Here is a 25,340-nt window from a genome sequence, read left to right as displayed (position 1 = left end):
AAAACCCGTACTAGGCAACGTGAGTGCAATCGTAGAGACTAGGGTGAAAGTTTTCTTTAAAACTGCAAATATAAATTCATAATTATATGACAGTATCTCCATAAGATAAGCAGAATCTAGCATTCTAGACACTTGTGATCGTCAGTTACAATTTTTGTCATACCCAGAGGTTAGTCAATACATGCAGCATGTTGGTACGTGTTTGCTCCAGAACAACATACATATTATGCTTAGCTGGACTTACTGGGGTAAAAAAGATGTTCATATCATGGTATATGCGTATGCACTTGTATATTTGTATGTTATAATGGTGGATTTCACTTCAGTTCTGCTGCCTTAGTTGTACATTTATAGTACGCCTGGATTTTGCATGATCTACAGAGTCCTGTTGTGTTTTCACCAAGTTTTAGGACTATTAAGTGTTTTAACCCCATCACACAGCCTGATGAACATACATGTCAACATTAGTGATGAGCGAGCGTGCTCAGATATAGCGTTAACTGAGCATTCTCGGGTGTTATCCGTGTATTGTGGGTGCTCGAGTAATTATTATTATACATTTTTATAGCGCCATTTATTCCATGGCGCTTTACATGTGAAAATGGGGCAAATATAGACAAATACAATAAACATGAGCAAAAACAAGTACAGAGGGAGAGAGGACCCTGCCCGCGAGGGCTCACAGTCTGCAGGGTATGGGTGAGGATACACTAGGAGAGGGTAGAGCTGGTTGTGCGGCGGTTCAGTAGGTTGAGGATCACTGCAGGCTGTAGGCTTGTCGGGAGAGGTGAGTCTTCAGGTTCTTTTTGAAGGTTTCAATGGTAGGCGAGAGTCTGATGTGGGGTAGAGCGTTTCAGAGTATGGGGGAAGCAAGAGAGAAGTCTTGGATGCGATTGTGGGAAGAAGAGATAAGAGGGGAGTAGAGAAGGAGATCTTGTGAGGATCGAAGGTTGCGTGTTGGTAAGTACCAGGTGACCGTGTCACAGATGCATGGAGGAGACTGATTGTGGATGGCTTTGTATGTCATAGTAAGGGTTTTGAACTGGAGTCTCTGGACGTTAGGAAGCCAGTAAGGGGCTTGGCATAAGGGAGAGGCTGGGGAATAATGGGGGGGGGGGGGGGGGGCAGGTGGATTAGTTGGGCAGCAGAGTGTAGGATGGATTGGAGTGGTGCCAGAGTGCTAGAGGGGAGGCCAGAGAGTAGGAGGTCGCAGTAGTCAAGGCGGGAGATAAGGGCGTGCACTAGTGTTTTTGTGGTTTCATTGTCGAGGAATGCGCGGATCCGGGAAATATTTTTGAGTTTGACACTGCAGGAGGAGGCAAGGGCTTGGATATGTGGCTTTAAAGTGAGGGCAGAGTCGAAGATCACCCCAAGGCACTGAGCATGCGGGACTAGGGAAAGTGAGCAGCCATTGATATTGATGGATAGGTCTGGTAGAGTGAGATGGCGGAAAGATGAATTCTGTTTTGTCCATGGTCCGTTTTAGAAAGCAAGCAAAAAAGAAGGCCGAGATAGCAGACAGACAGTGTGGGATTTTGGTAAGTAAGGAGGTGAGGTCAGGTTAGGTAGATCTGCGTGTCAACGGCGTAGAAATGATACTGCAAACCGTGGGATTCTATGAGCTGTCTCAGGCCGAAGGTGTAGATGGAGAAGAGTAGGGGTCCTAGAACTGAGCCTTGAAGGACATCGACAGACAAGGGGTGAGGTGAGGAGGTGGTGTGGGAGAGGGAGACACTGAAAGTTTGGTCTGTTAGATATGACGAGATCCAGGATAGGGCCACGTCTGTGATGCCAAAAAGATGATAGAATCTGTAGCAGGAGGGAATGGTCCACAGTGTGAAAAGCAGAAGACAGGTCCAGGAGAATAGTGTCGCTTGCTCTTGACAGTTAGTAGGTCATTGGTGTCTTTAGTTAGGGCAGTTTCAGTTGAGTGATGGGGTCGGAAGCCAGATTGTAATATGTTCGAGTCATCGCGGTTGCATGATTCGCGGCTGTTAGACAGCCCCAACACATGTGGGGATTGTGCTTGTTTGTTAGGCAATCCCCACATGTGTCGCAGTTGTCATAACAGATCAGAATCATGCAACCGCGGGGACTTGAACATATTATTGGAGCACCCACGATACTCTGATAACACCGTATCCGAGCACACTCACTCATCACTAGTCAGCATCAGTTTGTGCCTGTCTGGAGCAGGCCCAGGTGCTTAGCCTGCTCCATCCAAGGTAGATGTCGGCTGCATCATACAGCCGGCATCTACCTCTAACAGCAACAACTAGGTCTCGGATCGCTGCTACGGTAGCCCCAGTTTCTGCTGTTGAACCATTTAGATGCCTCTGACGATCACTGACAGTACATTCTCAATGGTTAAGTTGTCGGTGCACTCGTGTAACAATGAAGTTGCTGCCTTATTATTTCCACAGGAAACTGTCAATTTCACTAAATACTACAATACTGAAGAGTTGCAGTAAATAATAAAAGCAATCAAGTGATCAAACAGATTCAATTCGCTGAGGGAGGCTAAAAAATGAAGTGAAAATGAATTTAATAAATAATTTTAAAAATGTTCAGAGAAAATATAAAAGTTTGATTCCCTTTTCCCAATGAAAAAAAAATGAACAAAAAAAAATCTTTTTGGTAGTGCCGCATCCTTAAAAGTCTCCACTATGAAAATATAAAATAATAATCTTTAAGAATCTTTATTTTTATATAGCGCTAACATATTCCGGCGCGCTTTACAGTTTGCACACATTATCATCGCTGTCCCCTTTGGGGCTCACAATCTAAATTCCCTATCATTATGTCTTTGGAATGTGGGAGGAAACCGGAGAACCTGGAGGAAACCCACACAAACACCGGGAGAACATACAGACTCCTTGCAGATGTTGTCCAAGGTGGGATTAGAACCCAGGGCTCCAGCGCTGCAAGGCTGCAGTGCTATCCACTGAGCCACCATTGGACGTCCCAAAGCAGTCCCTGGGTGGGGACAACATCAGATCAGGCCCTGTGTAATGCTACTTACAAGTGCGCCACTGCAGCCTGCAGAGTCCGCCTGCTCAGACTCACGTCTGCGATAGTCTGGGAAATATAGTGCTTCAAGGGTGCATGCGGACTGGACGAACCCGCAAAGCTGATCGACCGAGTGGAGTGAAAATAGGCTGACGTCTAACACAGAAGGACTTCTGGATGGTGTAAAGAATCCACCAGGCTAACATGGCCGAAGAAATGGCTAAGCCCTTCCTGTAACCGTCAGGAAGCCCAAATGAAGTGTTCATCCTCCGGTAGGACGCCGTCCTCGACATGTACCTACTCAGGGCACTCACATTGTCCAGGGTATGGGGAACCCCTTCCGTTTTCTGGACCGGTGCCGAAAGAGATGAGGGAAGAACGATGCCCAGTGGGAGTACGATACCTCCTTGGTAACAAGGGACGGGGACGGCCAGAGGACAACCTTGCCTTGATGGTAATAAGGAAAAAGGTCTGAAGGAACAGAGCGGCCAGCTCCGAAGACTCATCTGAATGACGTGATCACAGAGAAGAGAGGGGGGACCTTGCAGGGTCGTAAACTCTATCCAGATCACAAGGAGTCTACTGTAAGACCCCCAGGACTATTAAAGTCCGAAAGAGTAACGATATGCGATAGAGGAACCAAATGTGAAAACTGTGAAAACCAAATGTGTAAAATGAACCCAAATGCAAATTGCAGCTCACCACATAAAAAACGTGTTGCACAAATCTATGGACAGAAAAATAGAACAGTTACGGATTTCGGAAACAAATCTTTTTTTTTAACTACTAAAATGAAAATACAACAAAAAAAAGCCCTCATAAGTTTAATATTGACATGATCATACTGACCTGGAGAATTATTTTGCCAGGTCATTTTTTTTTTTTTTTGTAAAATGAATGCTGTAATAAGAACCAACCCCATCTTCCACCCGCCCACCAAAAAATTAATAAACAAAATGGCTAATTTATATTGTTTTCACCCTTCTTGGAATTTTGTTCCCATTTCTCGATATGTTAAGATATGTGAAGTGATTGGTTTAATTCAAAACTAAAACTCATCCCACAAAATGCAAGCCTTCATTCGGCTATATTGACTGAAAAATACAAAGGATATGGCTTTTCCAAGAGGGGGAGGAAAAAATTCAATCATGAAAAATGACCTGGTTCTGAGTGGCCTAAGTGAAGGGACGTTTTAGTAGTTAATGGTTTCTCATTCATTTCTAGGTTAGTACAGTTCAGTAGGTGGTAATTGGCTACATTAGTTTACACTAGTGGCAAATTATTAATTGCTTTTATAGATAACCATGCTGCTGGTCTGAACTGTCAATCTTCAAGTGTGCACCACCCCCTTGCAAAGCAGGAAGCCGGGAGTCAGTGGCGGTGCGCTCCTGAAGAAACCACTTTAGAAATCTCCTTTAACATGGTGCATCCCAACATGTTTACTTGTATTGAGTCTGATCCATCTGTATTTCTGAGCAGAAACGCGACAATATTGTCATGTAAATAAGTTGCACTGTGCGCTGATCTAGACACTTGCTGACTTGTGATGTTAAGAGGTCTGTTACCCCCAAAACTGAAATTAAACTATTTAGACCTTCATACAGGCAACTAAGCCCCATAAAAATCATGCTGGTACTGTAGATTTTAGTAAATGTGTTACATAGAAAATATATTTAATTACATTTGTAAATGAGGGGGCTTCAATGCCAAGGGCCTGTTGCATCTTTCTGCCCCCTAAGTTACAGTACTCCACCCGACTCATCATGGTGCTCTCTTTCGAGCGCTTCCAGATCTAACTCACCAGCCGTGCATACACGGACACCAGAGCGGCCGAGCGACAGCATAGCAGTGTCAGGGTTTGCAGGGGATGAGTTTTCATCCCTCTCCTGTGTGTAATGGTGACTTGCTGCACACAAAATTACAAAGCAGCAGTGGCCGAAGCTGAAAGGAGTGGGAGGAGAGAGCTCACACTGTATGCATGTGCGCATTGTGTGTCACGTTCTCATACCTCTCGTACGTAGTGGCCACACTATGCTGTGTGTTAGCCTATGTGCAGCGAGTGGCTGCTCTACACAGATGACTTTCTATAAAACACATTTGCTAAAATCTACAGTAAAAGTATACATTTTTATTGGGGCTAATCAGGGCTGTGTAGTCGGTAAGTCAAACCTCCGACGCATCAATTTCCAAGACTCCAACTCCTCAGCCCTGGGGCAAAGTCCCCTATATGAAAGCCTAAATGGTTCAAGTTCAGTTTTTGGGTGACAGACCCCCTTTAAAGTCTTAAACAATCATGTGTGCCAATCAGCGTGTTTAACCTGGGCAGCATGGTGGCTCAGTGGTTAGCACTGCAGCCTTGCAGCACTGGGTTCTAATCCCAACAAGGACAACATCTGTAAGGAGTTTGTGTGTTCCCCCCATGATTGCGTGGGCTTTCTCGAGGTTCTCCGGTTTCCTCCCACACTCCAAAGACATACTGATGAGGTATCTAGATTGTGAGCCCCAATGGGGCACAGAACGATCTGTAATAGATTGCCTAGTGCACATTGGCTGCCATTGTTCTCGGCAGCGGGATTCTTGTCCGCACAGGACTATGTGCTGCCATACTTCAAATTTTAAGCAAGCAAAAAATATTATCTCACCCAATGAATGAGTGTTTTTCCAGCGGTTTTCCACTGCATGAGTTTTGGGATGCGAGTGCTCGTAGGAACTGTCATTCACGATAATCGACTAGTGTGATTGCACTCTATACCTCCACAGCCGCCCTTCCGACACTTTACAAGCTTAGTACATATGCCTGCCTGAACGTCCATTCTATGTAATGCAATCACACCAGGAAAGTAACACAACTAAATAGGTAAATGTCCCTTCATATTAGTCACCAGTGAGATACACAACATACATCGAAAGTGTGAAGTGTATAAAAAATACTCAGCAGCCCTCCAAAATGGCTGCAGGGTTCAAAACTGCTGCAAAAGTTGATTTTTCTACTCTTATTTTAGGGTAAGACCAGTCGGTGTGACTGAATGTATGGTGGCCAAAGGCTGTGCAATTTTGCCAATAAAACGTGCAGCCATTGGCCACCACGGGAAAACGTATGGTTTGGCTACGTGTGTCCAGGTGTACCTTGCATTGAAAAATATACATATTATTCTGCAATTTTGGTAACCGTCTCCAAGATCTTTGGGTTACATAGTCAGGTAATGTGGTTTCCGCGACTTCTGTATTGTAAATGATTCATTCTGTCCATGTCTCTCTATAGTAAATTGCGTAAGATAATGCAGTCATCGTCGTCTTCTCCTCCTCAGAGCTATCTGTTCCTGTTATCATCAGATTATGAGAGGTCGGAGTGGAGGGAGGCCATTCAGAAGCTGCAGAAGAAAGGTAAAAGCCTCCTGGTATAACCCACTGACATTATCTGATCTGATGGACAGCGCCGCTACATCTGTGTTACATCTGCGCATCACCGCCAAGGTTCACTTCATGTCCAAACAGTAAAAAATTATTACAGACGGCCAAGAAGGAGTTAATAATCATAATAAAAGCACTGCTCACCTATCACTGCCATTCTGATACTGCTTGGCCCCGTACAATCTTTACTTCCTGAAGCAGAAAAATGTGACCACTGCAGCCAATCACAGGCAGCAGTAGCTAATCCAGACGCTCATGGCTGCAGGAGGGAAATGAGACGGGTGAGGAGTGGTGCTGCATTAGAATGGGAATTGCTGGTAATTGGTGAGACGAGTTTTGCTTCTTTTGCAACTTTTTGTTTGTTTATAGTCTTAATGCAGTTTTCTTTTTTGTACCTTTTTTTTGTTTTTATTTATTGCCGTCTACATTTTTGAATAAAGTTTTTAAGGGTTAGGCCACAAGGGACGGCATCAGGACATGACCACTGCTATCTTTAAACGTATTGCTTTTCAGTTAAATCTCCTGTTTATCTACAAAGTCATGCTGCTAGTTTACATATTGGCCAGCAGTCCCTTCTGGTTTTAGGCCTTGAGACAGTTTTTTGAGACTGACACAAATTTTGGTTTTCACAGTCTGCTGCTTTAGTGTTTTTAGATCTTTTAGGCTGCCTTCACATTGTGCCAACGAGGCCAATAGACTGCAGTGGTGACTTATTTCTGGAGTGTATGTCTACTCTACAAGAGGTGGACACTCAGACATAGTCTACCACTTCTCAGTGTTCGCCTCCATTAGGTGTAAACCCCCGCAAAAAGTGCACGACAAAGGGCACGTTCGCTCTGCCGTCACCATTGCAGCATATTGGCCCCTCTGCGCATGCGTCCGGACCCCATTTTGCTGGGGATTGCGGACGTTTGCCCTCCTACAGTGACACTGAACGCAGTGTGATAGCACCCTTAGTCTATGTTCACATGTTGTGTTTTCGCTGCGGTTTGTTTTTCTGTTTTTGATGTCTCTTGTGAATGCTGATAAAGTTTAGTGCCCCCCAAAAATCATAATGCAATTTCCTTAAGGTTTTGCACCAAAAATGCAGCAAAACCTGATACCTGCATTTTTTTGCTGCGTTTTTGAACAATCTTGCTTTCTGTGGGTGAAAAAACATTGCAAAAATGCTGAAAGTGGCATGCTGCAGTTTGCAAAAACACGGCTTAAAATTTGCATAAATAAAAATTGCAGCAAAAACGCAACGTGTGAATATAGCCTTAGCCATCTGTTTCTATCGTTACTAAAGTTTATAAGGATTTTAGAAGTTCTTGAACCTTTATTGGCAAGCACATCAAGTTTATGTAAAGACTCCATATTTACAGAGTTGTCCCTTCTGACCTCTGTTCGCCCTGGGCCCAATCCTGACTGATTCTTCTCTAATCGGTGCTTGGAGTTGATCACAATTTCTGTGTTTTGTTTGTCCTCCCACTTTTTGTGGACTCTCCCGGATCTTTAACCCCTTAACCCCTTCATGACCCGGGGTATTTTCATTTTTTCTTTTTCGCTCCCCTCCTTCCCAGATCCATAACTTTTTATTTTTCCGCCAATTTGGCCATGTGAGGGCTTATTTTTTGCGGGACGAGTTGCACTTTTGAAAGACACAATTGGTTTTACCATGTCGTGTACTAGAAAACGGGAAAAAAAAAATCCGAGTGCGGTGAAATTGAAAAAAAAGTGCAATCCCACACTTGTTTTTTGTTTGGCTTTTTTGCTAGGTTCACTAAATGCTAAAATTGTCCTGCCATTTTGATTCTACAGGTCATTACGAGTTCATAGACACCAAACATGTCTAGGTTCTTTTTAATCTAAGTGGTAAAAAAAAATTCCAAACTTTGCTAAAAAAAAATAAAAAATTGCGCAATTTTCCGAAACTCCGAACGTCTTCATTTTTCGTTATCTGGGGTTGGGTGAGGGCTTATTTTTTGCGTGTCGAGTTGACGTTTTTAAAGGGAATCTGTCACCTTAAATTGGCGGGCTATGTAAATGCCCTGTGTCTGGTCAGTTGTGCAGTGTTTCGTCTTCTTTCCTCCACCCCATCCTTCCCCGCTGTCCGCACTATTTTTGTGAATTTGAGTAGGTGTCCTCCATAATTCGCGCGTGCGCAATGCAATGTTGCCTCGCGCACGCGGAGTATGCTTTGCCCAACAAAGCCGAAAAGCATTACTGAGCATGCACCGGCGCACTATGTCCCGGTAGTATTTCGCTGTGTTCCGGGACATAGTGCGCCTGCGCATGCGCAGTAATGCAGTGGGGAAATAAGTATTTGATCCCCTACCAGCCATTGAGAGTTCTGGCTCCTACAGACCAGTTACACGCTCCTAATCAACTCGTTACCTGTATTAAAGACAGCTGTCTTACATAGTCACCTTTATAAAAGATTGCCCCAGATCGACATCAATCTGGGGCACAATGCAAAATCTCACCTCGTGGAGTATCCTTGATCATGAGGAAGGTGAGAGATCAGTCTAAACTACACTGGGGGAACTTGTTAATGATCTCAAGGCAGCTGGGACCACAGTCACCAAGAAAACCATTGGTAACACATTACGCCGCAAAGGTTTAAAATCCTGCAGTGTCCGCAAGGTCCCCATTCAGCAAGGCTGGTTATCAAGAATAGAGGGGTCCCCATGCCATATTTTTTAATTATTTAAATAAGTAATTAAAAAAAAAAAAAAAAAAAACGGTTTGTGACCCACCGGGTCCCTGCACCTCAATACATGCCACGGCCAATCAGAGGCTAGCAGCTGACGCCAGCATGCAAGTCACTGGTTATGCATGGCAATGGCGTCATGAACTGCCTGTGAGCTGTCGGCTACTGAAGGGGACGCCAAGCGGTGGGGGAGCTTAGAGAAGGTGAGTGGAACTGTTTATTTTTTTATGCCTTAAAGAAAAGCTGCAGAACAGAAGACGTATGTGAGGATGGATATATATACCAGGATGGGCTCAGGATGGATGATATATATACCAGAATGGAAGATGTATACACCAGGATGGAAGATTATATATACCAGGATGGAGGACATGTATACCACCGGTATGGGCTCAGGATGAAGGACCTGCATAGCAGGATGGACCCAGGATAGAAGATATATATAGCAGGATGGGCCCAGGAAGGAGGACATAGATCCCAGGATGGAGGACATATATACCTGGATGGGCCAAGGATAGAGGACATATATAGCAGGATGGCCCCAGGATGGAGGACATATATAGCAGGATGGGCCCAGGATGGAGAACATACATAGCAGGATGGGCCCAGGATAGAGGATATATATAGCAGGATGGGCCCAGGATGGAGGACATAGATCCCAGGATGAAGGACATGAGGACATATATACCTGGATGGTCCAAGGATAGAGGACATATATAGCAGGATGGGCCCAGGATGGAGAACATACATAGCAGGATGGGCCCAGGATAGAGGATATATATAGCAGGATGGGCCCAGGATGGAGGACATCGATCCCAGGATGGAGGACATCGATCCCAGGATGGGCCAAGGATAGAGGATATATATAGCAGGATGGGCCCAGGATAGAGGATATATATATAGCAGGATGGGCCCAGGATAGAGGATATATATATAGCAGGATGGGCCCAGGATAGAGGACATACATAGCAGGATGGGCCCAGCATGGAGGACATACATAGCAGGATGGGCCCAGGATGGAGAATATATATAGCAGGTTGGGCCCAGGATGGAGGACATACATAGTAGGATGGGCCCAAGATGGAGAATATATATAGCAGGTTGGGCCCAGGATGGAGGACATACATAGCAGGATGGGCCCAGGATAGAGGATATATATAGCAGGATGGGCCCAGGATAGAGGATATATATAGCAGGATGGGCCCAGGATAGAGGATATATATAGCAGGATGGGCCCAGGATGGAGAATATATATAGCAGGATGGGCCCAGGATAGAGGACATACATAGCAGGATGGGCCCAGGATGGAGAATATATATAGCAGGATGGGCCCAGGATAGAGGATATATATATAGCAGGATGGGCCCAGGATGGAGGACATACATAGCCGGATGAGCCCAAGATGGAGAATATATATAGCAGGATGGGCCCAGGATAGAGGATATATATAGCAGGATGGGCCCAGGATGGAGAATATATATAGCAGGATGGGCCCAGGATGGAGGACATACATAGCCGGATGGGCCCAAGATGGAGAATATATATAGCAGGATGGGCCCAGGATAGAGGATATATATAGCAGGATGGGCCCAGGATGGAGAATATATATAGCAGGATGGGCCCAGGATGGAGGACATACATAGCCGGATGGGCCCAAGATGGAGAATATATATAGCAGGATGGGCCCAGGATAGAGGATATATATAGCAGGATGGGCCCAGGATGGAGAATATATATAGCAGGATGGGCCCAGGATAGAGGACATACATAGCAGGATGGGCCCAGGATAGAGGATATATATAGCAGGATGGGCCCAGGATAGAGGATATATATATAGCTGGATGGGCCCAGGATGGAGGACATACATAGCCGGATGGGCCCAAGATGGAGAATATATATAGCAGGATGGGCCCAGGATGGAGGACATACATAGCAGGATGGGCCCAGGATAGAGGATATATATAGCAGGATGGGCCCAGGATAGAGGATATATACATAGCAGGATGGGCCCAGGATGGAGGACATACATAGCAGGATGAGCCCAGGATGGAGAATATATATAGCAGGATGGGCCCAGGATAGAGCACATAGATCCCAGGATGGAGGACATAGATCCCAGGATGGGGAACATAGATCCCAGGATGGGCCAAGGATAGAGGATATATATAGGAGGATGGGCCCAGGATGGAGGATATACATAGCAGGATGGGCCCAGGATGGAGGACATGCAGTTATATGAAAAAGTTTGGGCACCCCTATTAATCTTAAGCTTAATGTTTTATAAAAATTGTTGTTGTTTTTTTTGCAACAGCTATTTCAGTTTCATATATCTAATAACTGTTGGACACAGTAATGTTTCTGCCTTGAAATGAGGTTTATTGTACTAACAGAAAATGTGCAATCTGCATTCAATCATAATTTGACAGGTGCATAAGTATGGGCACCCTTATCATTTTCTTGTTTTAAATACTCCTACCTACTTTTTACTGACTTACTAAAGCACTTTTTTTGGTTTTGTAACCTCATTGAGCTTTGCACTTCATAGCCAGGTGTATGCAATCATGAGAAAAGCTACTTAAAGTGGCCACTTGCAAGTTGTTCTCCTGTTTGAATCTCCTCTGAAGAGTGGCATCATGGGCTCCTCAAAACAAATGTCAAATGATCTGAAAACAAAGATTATTCAACATAGTTGTTCAGGGGAAGGATACAAAAAGCTGTCTCAGAGATTTAACCTGTCAATTTCCACTGTGAAGAACATAGTAAGGAAATGGAAGAACACAGGTACAGTTCTTGTTAAGGCCAGAAGTGGCAGGCCAAGAAAAACATCAGAAAGGCAGAGAAGAAGAATGGTGAGATCAGTCAAGGACAATCCTCAGACCACCTCCAGAGAGCTGCAGCATCAACTTGCTTTAGATGGTGTCACTGTGCATCGGTCAACTATACAACGCACTTTGCACAAGGAGAAGCTGTATGGGAGAGTGATGCGAAAGAAGCCGTTTCTGCAAGCACGCCACAAACAGTCGGCTGAGGTATGCAAAAGCACATTTGGAGAAGCCAATTTCTTTTTGGAAGATGGTCCTGTGGACTGATGAAACCAAGATTGAGTTGTTGGTCATACAAAAAGGCGTTATGCATGGTGGCAAAAAAACACAGCATTCCAAGAAAAACACTTGCTACCCACAGTAAAATTTGGTGGAGGTTCCATCATGCTTTGGGGCTGTGTGGCCAATGCCGGCACCGGAAATCTTGTTAAAGTTGAGGGACGCATGGATTCCTCTCAGTATCAGCAGATTCTTGACAATAATGTTCATGAATCAGTGACAAAGTTGAAGTTACGCAGGGGATGGATCTTTCTGCAAGACAATGATCCAAAACACCGCTCCAAATCTACTCAGGCATTCATGCAGAGGAACAATTACACTGTTCTGGAATGGCCATCCCAGTCCCCAGACCTGAATATCATTGAACATCTGTGGGATCATTTGAAGAGGGCTGTCCATGCTCGGCGACCATCAAACTTAACTGAACTGGAATTGTTTTGTAAAGAGGAATGGTCAAAAATACCTTCATCCAGGATCCAGGAACTCATTAAAAGCTACAGGAAGCGACTAGAGGCTATTATTTTTGCAAAAGGAGGATCTACTAAATATTAATGTCACTTTTCTGGTGAGGTGCCCATACTTATGCACATGTCAAATTTTGTTTGAATGCAGATAGCACATTTTCTGTTAGTACAATAAACCTCATTTCAAGGCAGAAACATTACTGTGTCCAACAGTTATTAGATATATGAAACTGAAATAGCTCTTGCAAAAAAAAACAATTTTTATAAAACATTAAGCTTAAGATTAATAGGGGTGCCCAAACTTTTTCATATAACTGTACATAGCAGGATGGGCCCAGGATGGAGGATATATAGCAGGATGGGCCCAGGATGGAGGACGTATGTATCGGGATGGGTCCAGATTTTGCAGTTATGCCACTGTAATAGTATTATTAACTTTAACTGCAAAGCCTAACTACATGTTAAAGGACTTTTCATGGTCTCTCCACAGGATGTGTCATGAACATATAGACGTTGGTCCCAACAATGGGACCTACATCTGTCAGTGCAACGGTCAGGCTTAGTTCTTTGACAGCTGAGTCCCACCAATATTCCATTATGTACACAGTGGGAGTACCCCCCCTTTAAATGCGGAGTGCTCTTTCTAGAACAGTGTGAACCAGATATATTGCAGGTTTTTCATAGCTGCAATTTAGTTGCTTTTTTTAAGATTTTTTTCCAAACCTGTTAATGAAATTAACCTGCAATGTTTTGTTGTTTTTTTGTTTGTTTTTTTTTAAATGTTCATTTGTCCTCCGGATTTCACCCTTTGCAATGTGCAACAAATATGCATCAAATCTGAATGGAGCACATGATTGTTTTATCACAGAGGTGCCGCAGAATTGTTGCAACTGAAAACTTGTACATGTGGACATACCCTGAATTGTTCATTTCATTTTAGATCTACAAGCCTTTGCACTCAGTTCTTTGGAGCTCCAGGTGCTCACCGGATCCTGCTTCAAGCTGAGAACAGTTCATAACATGCCTATAATCAGCAATAAAGATGGTAAGCGCCTGCGGCTGGCCGGTAGTACAACCTTCTAACCACTGGGTGGCACTGCAAGTTGTATTTTGACATTTTCCTTTTTTTCTTCAAGGGTACTTGGTCATACAGTAGAAATCTAGAGAAATCACTACCTGCCTATCTGAGTGAAATATTAAGAGGTTTTGCACATTTTCCAAAGCAGAAAAGCAATTAAGGCACTTCCGACGTTCATCTCTGTAGAGAGGTTGTCTTTTTTTAGATAGTCCCGAGTGGCAGCAGACCACAGTTGTAAAACATTCAGACTTTATTGAGGATTTTGTAGTGGTTTTTAGCCACTGAATTTTTTTCGTACACCTTTTTTTTTTTTTTTGTGTGAGTTGGAACCAAAATCCAGCCAAAACTAAAATATTCCCCATTCTGTTTAAATCCACTTTTGGCTTTAGTCTAAAAGAAAAAAATATAGCATGTGCCCCAACAAAAAAATATCTATGTGAAATCATTCTTAAAGAGATTGCCAAAATTCAATTGAGGGGGGTCTGTGTTCCCTTTGTTAATGAAGTGACGGTCATGTATGCACTTTCATGCCTTGTCTTGTCTATGGGACTCACTCCATCACTCCTAGACAGAGCTTTTTAAGGATTTGTCGAAGATATTTAACCGCACAGCACAGGAACATTTTATGTAATCACATTCAATTGTGCATTATATGTTATTCTGAGATCTGTTGATTAAAATTAAGTTTTTTTCTTGGGGGGAAACCTGTTTAAATAAAAAAAACAACGGTGGAGTAGTGCTTTAAAATGTGCAACAAGAAAGGAAATATTTACAGTCGGCAGCATAAATCCCAGTGCTGCATGTTTCCCCCGGCAGCCTATGTCCGTATCCGGAATCAGCTGTCCGGTAGTAAAGACGTTTCTGTAAGAGAAGACTTGATTGTGCTGTTTTTTTTTCTCTGAATGTATGTTTTGCATTGACGCCTCCATGTTTCTCCTAGATGATGAGTCTTCTGGGCTGTACGGTTTTCTGCATGTGATCGTTCACTCTGCCAAAGGCTTCGACCACTCTGCCAGTAAGTCCTGCCGTCCTGAGACGTGAGCTCATCTGTTTGTATTGGTTCCGTGTAAAAGCTGATCTCATGTGGACGAGGTTTTGTAGTAAATCAACGTTTTTTTCTGTATTTCTAATTGGCCTGAAATATGTGTTCTTAATGGGATCGTGCCTGAAGAAGTGCGGCCTCTTACATCTGCACGATCAGTACCTTGTTTCTGTACGCAGCAGTGACAAAAGCCGGACTCCGCTGACACCTGTGTGTTGGGTTTCCGTCTCCTCACCTGAGAACACGGCTCGGCATGCTGCCATATTTTGTCTGACAGTTCTAGAGAAGATCAAGCACAAATATCAATAAAGCCCATGGGCTCGTTCAGACATCGGATTTTCTTGTATCAGTGTTTGAACTCATTGTTATAATAGTCTGTATGTTTGTGTATCTGGACCTCACCAAGTCACGGAGACGCGTCCAATTTTGAGTCGTCGATGCAAGTCTACAATATCCTACAATAAATACACTATAGTTCTGATTGTAAAAACTGACACATTAACCAAACACTGATGATGCTCAGATCCAAAACACTAATGAAAATCAGTGGGTTTTTTTTTTATTTAATTTTTTTTTTTTTTTTACCTTCGAGTAAATTCCCTGATGTCTGAATGAGCCCTAATGTTTTACCGTCTTAAAAGAACACTAAAATAATAATTAAAACAATGCTAGCAACATTTTTTTTTATAAGGCTAAATTCACATAGTGTTTGCGTCACTGTCAGGTATATTCTATTATAAGCCCAGTGTCAGACGGGCCCCCCAATAACATTGACTCTGCGTGACTCACCCGTTTTCCTGTGGCCGGTCGGAGCCTGTATGAGCCCAACAGTGACCACAGTCTGGATGGGCGCAGCGGCATCAGCCCACCATAAGGATCCACTGCAAAAACATGTTTAACTCATGTTGTACAGGTTGTTGGTTGTTTTTTTTGCTGTGACCCCCTCTATAGGAGATTAAAGTCTGATGCTCTTTCCTATACTCTCTAATAAGTGGTATGCGGACGCACACGGACCAGATGTTCTGGTGAACAGGGACCCATGGGAATGTTCAAGTATTTCCCGGGAGCTTTTCCTGACATATTTTTGGCAATATTGACTTAGCCTTAGCAATACAAAAGTTAATAAAAAGTAGATCCATTGTCTCCGGAGTTTCTCCTGTTGTTCACCAGCGAGCAGCCCTGATACTGTATCACCATTAATAACATGGTCTACATCGACCACATCCGTCAGCAGCCGCATAGCAGCAGAGCCAAGCACTTACGTGTGCAGCTGTGTGCTACCGATAGAAGAGCGCTGGTCTCCTGCTGAGGAATATTCTTACTAGAGTATTGTTTGGTTTCTCCCCGCAGTCCGCCAGCTTCCCTGGGATCAGAAAGTTACATTCTTCTTAATGTGCTGTGGAGGCGGCCTCAAAAGTCATTAGCTGCTTTGTATTAATTACTGCTTTCTGCGAACGTGATGCAGAGGGAGGTATTGCTTTGCACAATAAATTATTTCTTTTAGCTACATCCACTTTTCTGCATTGTGCTTATTTTTAGGAACATGCTTAACCCTTTGACCACTTTATATAGGGAAAAGTTTATAGTTTTTTTTTGTTTTGTTTTTTTGCTATGGCTTTAACTGATACAACTTGTATTAGAAGAGCCAAACTGATGCGGAGCCTGAAATTAATAAAAGTTCATTTTATTTTCCATCTGAAGAGATCTTCTCATACACAGGATAAGTCATGGGGTGTCCAGATAGAGACAATGAAAAGAAAAATGATCACCTCACCTATCACCGAGTGCAAAGGATCCCAAAATCCAAGGGGAAGCAGTACATGAAGAAAAGGCAAGAGATGGATCCAGCACTTCAAATAAAATCCCAAGTTTTATTTAATTCTTTAAAACATGATTCCAGGGGAAAATTTCACACTTAACAATTGCTATATATGATATCCAAGGAGAAAGTCCAACGAGAAATTGAATATCAAGGCTGACGCGTTTCAAAGTGTTGCTTCTTATTCATAACAAGGTGAAAACAATCAGTAGATTTGGTTTCCAGTACCATCTCTATGCTGACGACACCCAATTATATACCTCTTCTCCTGTTATCACGCCGACCTTTTTAGAAAACACCAGTGATTGTCTTACCGCTGTCTCTAACATCATGTCCTCCCTCTATCTGAAACTGAACCTGTCAAAAACTGAACTCCTCGTGTTCTCTCCCTCTACAAACCTACCTTTGCCCGACATTGCCATCTCTGTGTGCGGTTCCACCATTACTCCAAAGCAACATGCCCGCTGCCTTGGAGTCATCCTTGATTCCGAGCTTTCATTCACCCCCCACATCCGATCACTGGCTCGCTCTTCTTATCTGCATCTCAAAAACATTTCCAGAATTCGCCCTTTTCTTACTTTCGACTCTGCAAAAACTCTTACTGTCTCACTTATTCATTCTCGTCTGGACTATTGTAACTCTCTACTAATTGGCCTACCTTTTACCAGACTCTCCCCGCTCCAATCTGTCCTGAATGCTGCTGCCAGGATCATATTCCTCGCCAACCGTTACACCGATGCCTCTACCTTGTGCCAGTCATTACACTGGCTACCCATCCAATCCAGAATCCAGTACAAAACTACTACCCTCATCCACAAAGCACTCCATGGCTCAGCACCACCCTACATCTCCTCTCTGGTCTCAGTCTACCAACCTACCCGTGCCCTCCGCTCTGCTAATGACCTCAGGTTAGCATCCTCAATAATCAGAACCTCCCACTCCCGTCTCCAAGACTTTACACGTGCGGCGCCGATTCTTTGGAATGCACTACCTAGGTTAATACAATTAATCCCCAATCCCCACAGTTTTAAGCGTGCACTAAAAACTCATTTGTTCAGATTGGCCTACCGCCTCAACGCATTAATCTAATTATCCCTGTGTGGCCTATTAATAAAAAACAACAACATAATCACGTTCCTCCATCATGTTCTCATACACTTTATGCAGTTAATAGCCTCTGTGTCTGTACTGTTACATACTTAGGCAGTTAACTGGTTCATGCAGCTTTATATGAACACCCGAGCCTTACACTATGGCTGGTCCAAATAACTAAAGCAATTGTTACCATCCACCTCTTGTGTCTCCCCTTTTCCTCATAGATTGTAAGCTTGCGAGCAGCAGGGCCCTCTTTCCTCCTGGTATCTGTTTTGAACTGTGATTTCTGTTATGCTGTAATGTCTGTTGTCTGTATAAGTCCCCTCTATAAGTTGTAAAGCGCTGCGGAATATGTTGGCGCTATATAAATAAAATTATTATTATTATTATTTATTATTAAATTTTCTCTGGAATCATGTTTTAAATAATTAAATAAAACTTGGAATTTCATTTGAAGTGCTGGATCCATCTCTTTCCTTCTCTTCATGGACTGTCCAGATAGAGGTAGCACCTCTGATGGAGGGCTTGCCGTGTCCTTTTAGGACTGCTCTCTTATCTTTGGTCCTCAACTCTGGCCTGTACCTTCAAGTAACTGCTAGCATGTGGCAGTGGGAACACCATTGAACACCGCCTTGGCAGGTGGTCCAAACCAGGTGAGGGTAGCCGTTTGTTTTGAGGCCCACGGTGAGTTTAAAGGGCCACTGTCACCCCCCTCCAGCCGTTATAAACTAAAAGAGCCACCTTGTGCAGCAGTAATGCTGCATTCTAACAAGGTGGCTCTTTTAGTTTTTGGTTCAAGTATTCCCAAAATAAAGCGTTTTGAAACTTATCCAAAATACCTGTCTTTAGCCAGGGAGGCGGGTCCTCACTCCCCAGCTTGAACCGCTACTCTGCCGTCACTCAAATCTTCAGGGGCTTTCGGTGCCGCCCCCTCCGCGCTTTTTCCGCTTCAAAACCGGCGCCTGCGCTGTGTCTAAGCTCTGGCCGTGTGACGTCCCAGCCAGGCTTGCAGACTGCGCCTGTGCGGGCATTGCGGCCACCCACCTTGGGAATCCCAGCCCCGCAGTGTGTTATGCATTATGCACAGTGCGGGGCTAGGATTCCTGGGCATGCACACTGCGTGTGTCAGCCTGTCACCCAGGTCCCCAGCCTTACAGCGTCTGTATACTGTACTGTATACTGTATACTGTATGAGGAGGCACAATCAGCTGAATACAGTATACAGACGCTGTAAGGCGGGGGACCTGGGTGACAGGCTGACACACGCAGTGCGCATGCCCAGGAATCCTAGCCCCGCACTGTGCATAATGCATAACACACTGCGGGGTTGGGATTCCCAAGGTGGGTGGCCGCAATGCCCGCACAGGCGCAGTCTGCAAGCTTGGCTGGGACATCAGACGGCCAGAGCTTAAACACAGCGCAGGCGCCGGTTTTGAAGCGAAAAAAGCGCGGAGGGGGCGGCGCCGAAAGCCCCTGAAGATTTGAGTGACAGCAGAGTAGCGGTTCAAGCTGGGGAGTGAGGACCTGCCTCCCTGGCTAAAGACAGGTACTTTGGATAAGTTTCAAAACGCTTTATTTTGGGAATACTTGAACCGAAAACTAAAAGAGTCACCTTGTTAGAATGCAGCATTACTGCTGCACAAGGTGGCTCTTTTAGTTTATAACGGCTGGAGGGGGGTGACAGTGGCCCTTTAAGGATTTGCCTACCAATGCGTGTGAAGGCTGGATTCGGTGGACGAAACCATCTAAGCTTCAACGGACCGAAAGCGCTTCCCAGCAAAGTGTCATGCAGCGCTGTGAGGGTGCAGCAAGGCACATAAAGGGCGCTGCTGGCCATCCATTGCAACCTGACCTGTCTCCAGTTGTCTCAACTAGCTCTGGCCACTGGGACCCCCATAGGCATGAACGAGAGAATGAGGCTGACGACCTGCGCAACTCTTCCTCACTTTATTTCCAGTCAAGTGCAAAGTCATGACTTCAACCACCACACTTCAAAGTCTTGTGGTGATGGGGGAGTGGCAAAGCAGCAGGTGTGGAATCACTGGAAACTGTAGTTACGAACCTGCACCCAGGCGGCCCAGGGCATAGGGTTGCTCTCCACTGGACCAAAGCGGCAATGGAGCTTGCTAACCGCCTGGATGTCTGAGCAGCTCTCTTTTAGGATCACTCTGCTCAGCTCAGTTGAGGAAGGGGCTAGAAAAGGTACCTCAAACATAGTCTGCTTCACCTTGACCTGGCCAGCCTACCTCATAGCGGTCAACATATAAAAAGGAAAATAATGGTACTCAACCTTGGCACAAGGAATGTGAGAACTCTGCTAGACAAAATCAAGGCAGACAGACCGGAGAGAAGAATGTCATTAGTTGCTAAGGAGCTAGCTCGCTACAACGTGGACATCTCCTAGCGAAACTTGCTAAGCAGATAAGGGCCACCTGACAGCGTAGTGGTGGATACACGCTTTTCTGGAGTGGCAGCACTGAACGACAAGAAGCAGGCGTGGGATTTGCTATCACATCTCAACTTGTTCTTAAACTTACCCATCTTCCAGAGGGCATCAACGATTGCCTGATGACGCTTCAGCTTCTACTTACAAACAAGAAATGTTCCACACTGATACTGTAAGTGCCTATGCTCCCACCAAGACCAATCCATGTGACATTAAGGATAAGTTCTATGTTGAATTCTACACACTTATCTCAATAATCCCACAATCAGCCCCGGTCCCATGACCCCAGTGTTGTTGGAGTAGGATCGTTTTTGGTGTGGTCCAACACACCTAAACTCCGAGTGATGCACATCTCCGGGATGTTAGAGAGGCGGCAATCACTGGCGGAACTGAGGGAGGAATTTCCAGAACTCCATATCTCATGGTTTGCATATTTGCAACTACGTTCCTTCATGTCGTCCCTGCAGCCGGCTTCATTAAACGAGACAGATCTGATGCCACTGGAATCATTGATGATGCAAGAGACGAGCCCTGCACATGCAGTCTCACAAGTATACTCAATTCTTATGTCGGAGAGCGCTGAGAATTAGTCATGGATTTCTTTGAATTGGGAACGGGAGATTGGGCTGGAGTTTTCTTCTGAGCAATGGAAAAAACTTTTTGTGTGCACACAGGCTCCCTTTAGCTTGTAGGGCTCAGGAAACGAACTTTAAACTTTTAACTAGCTGGTACAGATGTCCAGCCAACCTTCATAAGATATATCCACTGGTATCTGACCTCTGCTGGAGATGCGAGGCATCTGAGGGTACCATGCTCCACATCTGGTGGGATTGTCCACCAATTAAAAGACTTTGGAATAAGGTCTTTGAAATGTATTCAAAGGTTTCTGGTGACATCATTCAAAGTAACCCACAGCTGGGCGTACTGTCAATGATCGCAGGCCTCTTCAAGAGCATCAAGGTAGGACTCTTAAAACATTGCATAACGGCCCCTCATACTATCATTTCTAGGAAGTGGCGTTCTAAGACATCCCCCAATATCGGGGATTGGATAGTTGAAATGGATTTCCTATGTAGGATGGAGACGCTATCCACCGTTAACGACACAGCGTGAGGATACGTTTTACAAAACATGGCAGGAATGGATTATGTTTCGCGAATCACCTGAATTCCTAACACTTGTAGACAAATTAGCGGAGTAGGATAGAACAGAGAGGCAGTTACAAACGGGAGAGATTCAACTCTCCTCATACTTCACCCCTCGGTTCCCTTCTCTCCCCCCACTTTCTTCCGTCCTCTTAATCAGACCCCCCATTTCCTCCTTTCCCTTTTTCTGTACTTTCTATTACCTACTTTACACTCTTTTCTTCTTTTCATTCTATTTTGTTTATCGTATGTTAATAATGATAAGGAATATGATACTCACGACAGCATTATGGCAACTCTCTGGACAATTAATTAATGGTTATTGAGTGAATCCGACTCATGTAATGCGGTTATGCTTTACTTGATTATCTTGCTGTTTTACTTGACTGTTTTGCAGTGTTTGCTTTTCTTTGTCCTTGCATGGATACTTTTTACTTTATGTATGTTACATATGAAAATATTCAATAAAAACTGTTAAAGAAAAAATAAATAATAATCCCACAGTCAGACATGCTCCATGCACTCAGAAACTTTAATGCCAGAGTGGGAACAGACTATCAAAACTGGAAATTCGTCATTGGGAGACATGGCATTGGCAAGTGTAACAGCCATGGCTTTCTGCTCTTCAAGACTTGTGCCACACATGACCTTGTCGTCACCAACACTCTGTTCCCTCTACCCAGTCGCAAGAAGATATCGTGGGTGCACCCATGCTCGATGCACTGTCATCTCATTGACTACATCATTGCCGTGAAGAGGGATAGGATGTACTTTAGAGTAATGAGAGCTGCTGACTGCTGGATCAACCACTGCCTCAATATGTCCAAGTGCAGGTTTCACATTCTACTGTTGACTAAACCCCAAGAGCAGAAGACTACAAAGAGGATGAAGGTCTCCAAGCTGCAAAGAAGAAGCGTTGCAGAGGAATTTGCAAATTACCATGATGGCAGACTGTCAAACATACCGCAGTCAGAAAAGACTAGCATTAAAGAACAGTGGACAACTCTTTGTGATGCTATTTACAATACTGCCATGGAGCAGCTCAGACCATCAGCCCGAAGTAATCAAAATTGGTTCCATGAAAGCAACGAAGAAATAAAGGCACTCCTAGAACAGAAACGTCATTGCATAAAAACAACGCTAGCCAAGAAGGATGTCTTTACTAGCACAAAAAGAAAGGTTCAAACAAAGTTACACAAGATGCAGGACACCAAGAAATCCAAGGCTATGCAGACAGCCGTGACCTCAAGCGCTTCTATGATGCACTAAAGGCTGTATATGGACTCCAATTATCCAACTCCTCATCTCTCCTCAATGTAGACGCAACTAAGCTTCTGACAGGAAAGAAACTTTCTGAAACGGTTGACTGAGCACTTCAACAGCGTCCTTAATCGCTCTACCATTATCAATGAAGAGGTCATTGCTTGCCTGCCCCAGGTAGAAATCAGCAACGACTTTGATGTTCTTCCCAGTGAAGATGAAGGCAGTAAAACAACTCTCCTGTGACAAAGCACCAGGAAACGGTGCTATACCTGCGGAGGCTCTGTCCTGATACAAATGATTAGTGATGAGCGAGTGTACTTGTTGACCTCCGAGTATTTATGACTGCTCGAAGATTAAGTTTTCATTGTGGCAGCTGAATGATTTACAGCTATTAGCCAGCTTGATTACATGTGGGTATTCCCTAGCAACCAGGCAACCCCCACATGTACTCAGGCTGGCTAGTAGCTGTAAATCAATCTGCCGCTATGAAAACTAAACCTCCGAGCAGTCATAAATACTTGGAGGTCACCCGAGCGTGCTCAGGAAAACCCGAGCAACGAGTACACTCGCTCATCACTACAAATGATGACTAAACTATTCCAGTCCATGTGGAAAAAGAAACAGGTTCTGCAACAGCTGAAAGATGCCAGTATAATCCACATCTACAAGAAAAGAGACAACTGCCAATCTTGTGACAACCATCGACGCATCTCCCTTCTGTCCACTACTGGGAAGACTCTGGCTCTCTTCCTCAACCACCAGCTCAACCACCTTGAGCAAGAGCGACTACTCCTCCCAGGTTGAGGAGCAGCCAATGCGGCTTCCTTGCTGAACGTGGGGCTGCAGATATGGTCTTTGCAATGCGTTAACTCCAGGAAAAGTGATAGGAGAAAAGGAGCGACCTTTTCATGACCTTGGTTGACTTAACTTTCGACACAGTCTGCACAGACAGCATGTAGAAAATCATGGCAAAATTTGGCTGCTCAAGCAAGTTCATCACAATCATCCAGAAGTTCCATGATGGTAAGATGGTGAAGGTCCTAAATGATGGAGACAAACAGAGGCCTTCTTAGATACAAGCTGCATAAAATAAGGCTGTGTGCTTGCCTCGACCCTGTTCAGTATGCTATTTTATGCCATGTTGAGAGAATACTTTAGCAACTGCGAAGACTGAATCCATGTCAGGTACAGGACTGACTGCAAGCTATTCTACCCCAGACGTCTGAAGCCTGTTACATAGGTACATGAGACTGCTATCTGTGACTTTTTGTTTTATGATTGTGCACTCCACGTCGGCACAGAGCAGCAGATGCAGAATGAAATGGACCGTTTTTCACAAGCTTGCAACAACTTCGGTCTCGTTATCAATATTAAAAAGACTGAAGTTATGTACCAACCTGCTCCAGGAAAACCATACCAGCAGCCATGCATTACTGTGAAGAAGCACAACCTCACAGCAGTTGACAACTTCACCTACCTGGGCAGCACACTTTCACACCCAGTGACCATAGATACTGAGGTCAACAACAGAATTGCGAAAGCCACCATCACCTTTGGGAGACTGTGTAAGAACATCTGGGAACAAAGGGGATTCGCCTTACAACTAAGCTGAAGGTTTACAGGTCAGTGGTCCTTACCACTTACCTTATGCCACCGAGACCTGGTCTGTCTACAGCCGGCATGCCAAACTGCTCTATCACTTTCGCCTGAGCGGTCGCCACAGACTTCTCCACATTAGATGGCAAGACCATGTCCTCGACACAGCAATCCTTGAACAATCTGGCTCTGCAGCGTTTAAACTTTCCTGCTGAAAGCCCAGGCCACGTGGGCTGGACCTGTGGTCAGGATGCCAGACAGCCGATTGCCTACACAACTGCTGCTACATGTGTTAGGAGAAAACAAGCAGTTATGTGGCAGAAGAAACATTATGAAGACTGCCTTAAAGTGTCTCTCAAAAACTGTGTAGTCAACATCACTAAATAGGAGACGATTGCCCTGGACCGTTAAGCTTACCGAGGCAGGACCACCTCAGGAACACGTGCAGCTGAAGATAAGAGATACTTTGAGGCAAAAAGAAAGCGAGCTGTTCACAAGGCACAAGCGCGGTATCTACTGTCCTGACCACATCTGGTTACTTACGTCACGTATGTGGGTGAGTCTTCAGGGCCAGGATTGGCCTCATCAGTCACCTCCAGACCCCCAGCCACTGATCTTTCTCTAAACCCTGAAGTCATGGTCATCTTTGACTACGAAGGGCGAACAGCAGCAGATGTGGGTCCCACTGCTGGGGTTCACACCTATTTTTAATGATGGGGGATCCCCCAACTTGTGGTGAAGAAATGGCCATGCATACTCAACTTTATATGTTGACTTTCGTTAGAAGTTTCAAAAATAAATGAGCAAGCTGTCATCATGTCTGTCCTGGAGGAAATGAGCAGCAAGACTAAAGCAATTCTTCATTTTATCATAAGCATTAAACTTAATAAAAGGAGTAGCAAGGAAAAATGTTGGCGCTGCTACCACACCTAAAATTAAGAAAAACCAATAACATGCGTATCCAATCACCAGATCATGCTGTGCTCAGCTCAATGGATTGTTTGGTTCATCACTGTAGGGTATAGAATACAAGGAAAGCTACATTCTCCAGTGCCATAATACCAGAGTACCACTTTCCTCGTTTTCTACATGCTACTGCATCAAGCTTTATACAGGAGTCTTCACTATTATCTATGGCGCCTTTAAGCTGTGCATAAAAAAATAGGGTTTTTTGCACAT

General features: G+C 44.4%; 1 protein-coding gene across 7 annotated transcripts in view; it reads left to right on the top strand.

The window, feature by feature from the left end:
- ABR (ABR activator of RhoGEF and GTPase) overlaps window positions 1–25,340 on the top strand; it is a 430,921-nt gene that overhangs the window by 324,823 nt on the left and 80,758 nt on the right. For all 7 annotated transcript variants that reach the window (XM_077294251.1, XM_077294253.1, XM_077294252.1 and 4 more), the window contains 3 exons: window positions 6,318–6,393; window positions 13,618–13,722; window positions 14,696–14,770. In XM_077294251.1, coding sequence (XP_077150366.1) covers window positions 6,318–6,393; window positions 13,618–13,722; window positions 14,696–14,770 — 256 coding nt within the window. The remainder of the gene's footprint in view (window positions 1–6,317; window positions 6,394–13,617; window positions 13,723–14,695; window positions 14,771–25,340) is intronic.

This window comes from Ranitomeya variabilis, chromosome 3 (genome assembly GCF_051348905.1).
Source record: "Ranitomeya variabilis isolate aRanVar5 chromosome 3, aRanVar5.hap1, whole genome shotgun sequence".
NCBI classification, from domain to species: domain Eukaryota; kingdom Metazoa; phylum Chordata; class Amphibia; order Anura; family Dendrobatidae; genus Ranitomeya; species Ranitomeya variabilis.
Note: the sequence above shows the minus strand (reverse complement) of the source record. Positions and strands in the feature narration are given on the sequence as shown.